Below are 6,876 nucleotides of genomic sequence, written 5' to 3' on the forward strand. Positions count from 1 at the left end.
TTTTTTTTTTTTTTTTTTTTTTTTTTTTTTTTTTTTTTTTTTTTTTTTTTTTTTTTTTTTTTTTTTTTTTTTTTTTTTTTTTTTTTTTTTTTTTTTTTTTTTTTTTTTTTTTTTTTTTTTTTTTTTTTTTTTTTTTTTTTTTTTCAATTGTCTTGTTATTCATTTTTATGATTCTGATAGATGATGATCATTTTAAATTAGTAGAACTTGTTTAGTTAACAGATTTGCAGGATGAAAGATGGTAGAAAAGAAAATAGACTTTGTATTTTTCCAGATAGTTTTGTATGGTTCATAGACCATTGAAAAGTTTGAAAGTTGTCTAAATATTACATTTTGAATTGAATTTCTACCACTTTTCGGCTTTTCTCTCTTTTACTTAATTGTTCAACCCTTATCGTGCCTCTGTTTAGATTACTTTCTCAAAATAAAATGTGCTTTGTCCAAAGATTGCAAAGGCCTTGCCTTCATTCCACCATTATTTTCATTACTGTGTGTGTTGTGATACAAAATTCAGTGTTGAAAAATAAAATAACTTTGCAGCAACTACATTTCTGGTTTGGGTTGTTAGGTAATAAATACATTATACATGACAACATAAAATTTAGGGTCATTAAAGTGCATCAGTGTAACTGATTTTGGTAGCCTGGTTTGCAGTGATAGTCACGAAAATCCTGGCTTAAAAAGATAAAAGAAATTGATAAAATACATAAAAACCAAAAAAAAAAAAGACTTGATGGAGAATTTGTGTCTGTATTAAGTTATTTGCTTTTGATAGGAAATATGGAATAGTCCATATTCGAATGATAGCTTCCCAATTTATGCTGAGGACATCGATGCTGGTCCTGAAGCATCTCCTTCAACAGCCATGCTTTCTGAAGTTGCTCGTCTTCTAAAGGTCACCATTATAGGTGGTTCAATTCCAGAACGAAGTGGGGATAAGTTATATAACACATGCTGTGTCTTTGACAGTGAAGGAAAGTTGAAAGCAAAACATAGAAAGGTAATTTTCTGTCCATTCATCTGTGGCTCTTAAGTGATAATACTGTACATTTATCTGAATATGTGAGCATAAGTACCTCTCAATTCTGTTCTGAATGACTGATCAGGTTGAGTCATCAATGACTCTGTACACTCTAATTCTACAATCCTCAGCATGGTTATAATTGAGGTTATTGATGTCTTTCTAACTTTCTCCTTTCCTTTTCTTCTTCCTATGCTGGGGGATTCTGTTGGTTTAGAAATTTAAATTATTTTCAAATTATTGTGTTTTGACTTAGTAAGTTCAGTCTCTTTTCCTCTCCTTAACAAACTTTGTATTTTATCTTTAACTGTGTTTGGACTGTGTGAAACTTGATTGAATCAAAATTCTAACTAACACATCTCTCCTTCACAGATACACCTCTTTGATATTGATATTCCTGGTAAAATAACTTTTATGGAATCTAAGACCCTCACTGCCGGGCAGACTCCTACCGTTGTGGACACAGGTAATTCTCATACTTTATTATTTTGTTATAGATTTGAACTTGCTATTACTCAAAAAAGATTCTCCTTAGGTATGAAAGATAATTTTATTTAACTCTCATTATTATATTTTGCAGAGGTTGGACGAATTGGTATAGGCATTTGTTATGATATTCGCTTTCAGGAGCTAGCTACATTATATGCAGCAAGAGGTCAGTTCTTTTCCTTTAAAGCCATTCTGCTCATACTTGCTTTATTAATAACCAACCATATAGTTTCTAGTAATATCACATATATTTATGCCTTTTCCACTTTCATAATCATGTAACTGCATTTATTGCTTTGTTTTAGTTAGAATACTCTATGTTTCATGCATATCACACTGTTATTCTCAACACACCTCTCAACAGATTGCCCACTGCTTCTTTTTATCTGGGAAAAATTAGTAGCATTCAGTTACACACAAAAAGAAGAATAAACTTGATCCATAGTGTCATGGGATGGTGTATGCCTCTACCATTGGCCTTAATGTTTCATATTAGCCGGAAGTATTAACAGGTTGTTTGTTACACACTGCACTATGTTTAATTTCTGGAGGTCTACCCACCCAAAACAAGAAAATATTAACTCTTAGAGTACAACTCCTTGTGATAGCTAATTATTCTAACTGCCTTTCATTATGTTTTAGAAAGCTAGTTCATCATTCTGTGAACTTTTTATTTATTTATTTGTTTGTTTGTTTTTGAGATAAATGTTCTGATACCATGACCAACTTCTCTTGTTATTTTATATATATATATATAAACTTTTAATATTTTTCCACATAAGTCTATCATAATACCATTTAAGTGCTCTGTTCATACTTTCTCGCACAAGTTTGTCCAATAACATGCTAGTGCTTTTGTCTTACTTCCCCTGTATAATAATTAATAAATATTCTAACAAGCAAACTTCTTTTACTGCAAATATATTTATTGGCCCGTCTTCTCCAATTTCTCCTTTCCTCTTAAAATTTCTGACTTCATCCTAATATAACTTGAATGCAATACTCTGGTTGACAATTAGTGGTTGGTGTTATTTTCTTTTTTCCTTGCATTATCTTCTTTTGTCTTGCCAACCAACTGATGGTGACATTTGATCATCAGGTGTTCACTTGATCTGCTATCCTGGTGCGTTTAACATGACTACTGGACCACTCCACTGGGAGTTACTGCAGAGAGCAAGGTAAATATGACATTTTTCATTTAAAGATGTTCCCCTCTTAATTGCAATTGTACTATTGCACATTGCCAAGTCCTTTTTTTTGCAACGCATCTATTATGCTGTTAGTTGTTTTATGCCATTCATACAACCCCTCTACTCAGTGGTATTACATATATTTTCTTGCTGATTGTTTTTTTAAATTCTTATTGCAGGGCTGTAGATAATCAGGTATCTCATATATATTTTTATGTATCTTCATTTTACCATCTAAGATAAACTTGATCTGAATTCTCTCCATCCCATTAATTTTCTGGTTGGAAAAATGAGACTGGCCTCAAATTGGAAAAGCAAAACAACTTATTGATGGGAAAATTTGATGTAAAATGGCTTGAGTCTTGATTGGAGAACCCAACAAACAAATCTCCAACTCAATGCATAAATGGGAAATATATATTTATACATATATGTGACTACACTTATGAGGCATAACATATATAGACAACACGTTTATGATTATCTTTTGCAGCTGTTTATAGCAACATGTTCACCTGCTCGAGATGCTGGTGCAGGATATGTGGCTTGGGGCCATTCCACACTTGTTGGACCAGTAAGTTGATTCCTTTTGATCTGTTGGTTAGTGGCTATTGTATGCTTACTGCATTCTGCAAGTACTTGTGTAGTCTCTCCACAAGATGAGAATAAAGAAGGGATTTGATCCTTTCCTTCTACAACTAGTAAACCATAGTTTTTAAGGCTCGTCCAAGAAATTTAGCGTGTATAATTATCATTTATTATTAATTAAATTATTGTGTGAAATTGATTGGCAGTTTGGGGAAATACTGGCCACCACCGAGCATGATGAGGCAATAATCATCTCAGAGATTGACTATTCACAAATTGAACTTAGGAGGTGATCGATTTTGTGTTGCATGCAGCATATCCTTTCCTTTGTGATTTTGTGTCCATTTGCTGATGTCTGGGCTATACATACATACATACATACAGGACAAATCTGCCATTGGAGAAGCAAAGGCGAGGTGATCTTTACCAGTTGGTAGATGTCCAGAGGTTGAATTCTCAGTGAAGCATGCTTGGTTGGTATAATCTTCAATTGTGCAAAATGTAGGAAAGTTTTGTGCAAGATATAGTGGCGGTGAAGCGCTGAGTATTAATCCTTTAATTGGATTACTGTCTATAAAATTCTCCCATTAGAATAATGTAAGTCCAGAATAGGTATATCTGCTGCAGAAGAATATTGTTTTAATCTTCACCCGGAGATTCTATCATTGTATTTTTTTTTATTTTTTTTTTGGAATACAAGGGAGGGGGATACCCAAAATAAAACAACGTGAGAACTATTCCTCCTCATGGAACTACCCCGCCAATCCTATCGTTTTGCACCAACTTAATGCATCCTAAAGGAGGCTTGTTATGAACGATCCTTTCCTCAGAACCAACAACTGCCCTCTGCGCCAACCAATCTGCCACTGCGTTTTGTTCTCGGAACACATGGACAAGTCTCCTCTCTTCACCTCCTCCTATCTTTCTTTTGCAGTTATCAAGGATTCTACATCCTGTTTCTCCTCTTCCATTACCACTGCACACTGCACTGACCACATTGGCATTATCATATTGAATCTCAAGTCTATTGATACCCCTGCTCCTTACCCATTCTAGTCCCATTTCAAGTGCCATAAGTTCTGCTTCCCTCTATCATTGTATTTACTGATAATAATCTGTTTTTTTAATTATATCTTTTCAAGTTGTATTGAGCCTCCCAAAACCGTCGGTTTGGCATCTATGGACAACCGAAACTCTTGGTAATCTGGTGATTAAGGCTTGAAAATGATGTTTAAAAAAAACCTTAGATGATCCCATCTTTCTTGAATTAATCCTAAGTTCATAGGACCTTATTTCTGGAGCCAATGTGAAAGTAAATCGTGAGTGTGCAATTAGTTCACTTGTAAGATATGTGCGTATAATGAATTTAATCCAGACCATTCAGCATCCTTACGTCGGGAACAAGTAGTGGGGTGGGGGGTCATTTTCCACATATCCATAATGTCCAACTCAATCTGAAGCATTTGAGGATGGAGACGACATTCAGATTTCAGCATTTAATGAGACATGTGTTTCGAAAGAGAAGAAGAAATGTGAAGGGAAGAAGGGGGATATCAGATATGGAGGGCACGTGATGACAGTGGGGAAGTGGGACCCACTTGGACAGAGGTGCACGTGAAGCTAAGCTAAAGAAGAAGAATTTGGTGTCAGAGAATGGTAGAAGAAGGTGATGATCAATGATGATCAGTAGAGTGGGCTTTTGGGGAGGAAAGAGCTTCCTTTGATCCTACCTGGGAACAAAAAGAAAAAGAAAAAAGAAAAGAAAAAAAAAACAATGAATGATCATATCTATTCATCTCAGTTCCACTTTGATCGTATCCATTCCCTTGGTCTGTCCTCTTTTTCTGGTCTCGGGATCTGACTTCCTCTTTATTTATTTATTTTTTCTCACATTTCACTTTCACTTTCATTCTAAACCCTCAAATCCACAAAATATATTTTTTTAAAAACTTCTAGCTTATGCCTACAAAAGTTGGCTACATACCTATATATAGGTATACTGTTGCACTATGTTAAATTATTATTAATATTAAAGTTACATAGGGCATATGCGGAAGAAACACTTTGAAAAGGGGACTTGACTGCTTTCAACTTCGTAAACCTTTGAAATTTATATACATCACAAGTAGTTTTTAAGCATGCATTGTATTACTGGTTTAATGTTCAATATTTGTATTTAAATAAATAATTTAAAATAAATTAATACAAGATTATATAGAAGAAATTCATTATAGTTGACATTAAAATTAATGTTTGTACTTTTTTAAAAATAATTATCTAAATATTTATTGTAATTGGTATGGTATTAGGTAGTAGATACTATTTTTGGTTGAAATTATTCTAAATTTTATTAATTCGCTTTTGGATAGATTTCTCATTTTCTTCGTCTTCATTGTTTATCCCTGTCCTCCATTTTTTTTTTTTTGTTGTTGTAGTGTCTTATGTGCAATTAGGTTACTGGTGCTAGTTCGCAAAAAGCACATTTGAATCTAAAATAGGTCAATAATATTATTGTTATTTTTGGGTGATTCATGTTACAGTTTCATATTTATATTGGATTGAGTTTATTATTGAAATGATCCCTCGACTATTGTAAAATTACTAATTTGGTCCTCGATAAATTTTCGTGCCCAATTAAATCCCTCGACTTTGAAAATTTTAACTAATTTAGTCCTCTGTTTATTTTTCCGTTAAACATCCGTTAAAATTGGGACCAAATTAGTAATTTTTCTATAGTCAAGGGACTAAATTGATAATTTTGTTATAGTTAAGGGACCATTTCAGTGAAAAATTAATTACCAATTTAGTCCTTTAACTATAACAAAATTACCAATTTGGTCCCTTGACTATAACAAAATTATCAATTTAGTCCGGATTTAACAGCAAAATAAAGAGAGGACCAAATTGGTTAAAATTTTCAAAGTCAAGGGACTTAATTGTGCACAAAAAATTGTCGAGGATCAAATTGATAATTTTGCAATAGTCGAGGGATCATTTCAGTAATAAACTCTATTGGATTTAAAGGTATTGACTTTGTTGTATGAGTTGCAAACATGAATAGTGTCAGAAAAATTAGTATGTATTACTTGCACAAATTGAATGTTGAAAATATACCAAAAAGAAGTGATAGAGAACGGATAAAATCATATCATCAGCATATCTCTTTCACTTATATCCAGGAAATGGCTGAGCTAAATGGAGCAAATGATGCACACTACCTTCAATATTATTCGCCCAACAAAAACAAAACACTTAAAGGCTCGACAAATTCTCCAACTTTGGAGGAATCAATCCTGAAATATAGTTTGTACGAACTTGCAATTTTACTAAACTTTTTTGCATTTCATAGAATAGAGGCGATTGAACTAGAAATATTGTTGTTATTAAGAAGGAGCCACCACTTATCATGATGAAATCAGTTGAAGAAGCAAGTAGTGCGGGCCAATTAAATATCTTAAGAATAGAAAATCTTGGCTGGTGAGGCTCAACCAATTGCTGCCACTCCCTTGTCTTCTAAGTTTGCTTCAATACTCCACAAGGTTGATGAAGTCACAACATATGCTGACCAAATTTGATGCAATTGGTGAC

At 33.3% G+C, this 6,876-nt stretch overlaps 1 protein-coding gene across 1 annotated transcript in view; it reads left to right on the top strand.

The window, feature by feature from the left end:
- LOC116023078 (omega-amidase, chloroplastic) overlaps positions 1–4,035 on the top strand; it is a 6,247-nt gene extending 2,212 nt beyond the window's left edge. The window contains exons 3-10 of the mRNA XM_031264041.1: positions 776–1,000; positions 1,394–1,487; positions 1,602–1,676; positions 2,610–2,688; positions 2,880–2,895; positions 3,194–3,274; positions 3,495–3,577; positions 3,673–4,035. Coding sequence (XP_031119901.1) covers positions 776–1,000; positions 1,394–1,487; positions 1,602–1,676; positions 2,610–2,688; positions 2,880–2,895; positions 3,194–3,274; positions 3,495–3,577; positions 3,673–3,751 — 732 coding nt within the window. The 3' untranslated portion in view covers positions 3,752–4,035. The remainder of the gene's footprint in view (positions 1–775; positions 1,001–1,393; positions 1,488–1,601; positions 1,677–2,609; positions 2,689–2,879; positions 2,896–3,193; positions 3,275–3,494; positions 3,578–3,672) is intronic.
- The last annotated feature ends 2,841 nt before the right edge of the window (positions 4,036–6,876 follow it).

This window comes from Ipomoea triloba, chromosome 6, assembly GCF_003576645.1.
Source record: "Ipomoea triloba cultivar NCNSP0323 chromosome 6, ASM357664v1".
Classification (NCBI taxonomy): domain Eukaryota; kingdom Viridiplantae; phylum Streptophyta; class Magnoliopsida; order Solanales; family Convolvulaceae; genus Ipomoea; species Ipomoea triloba.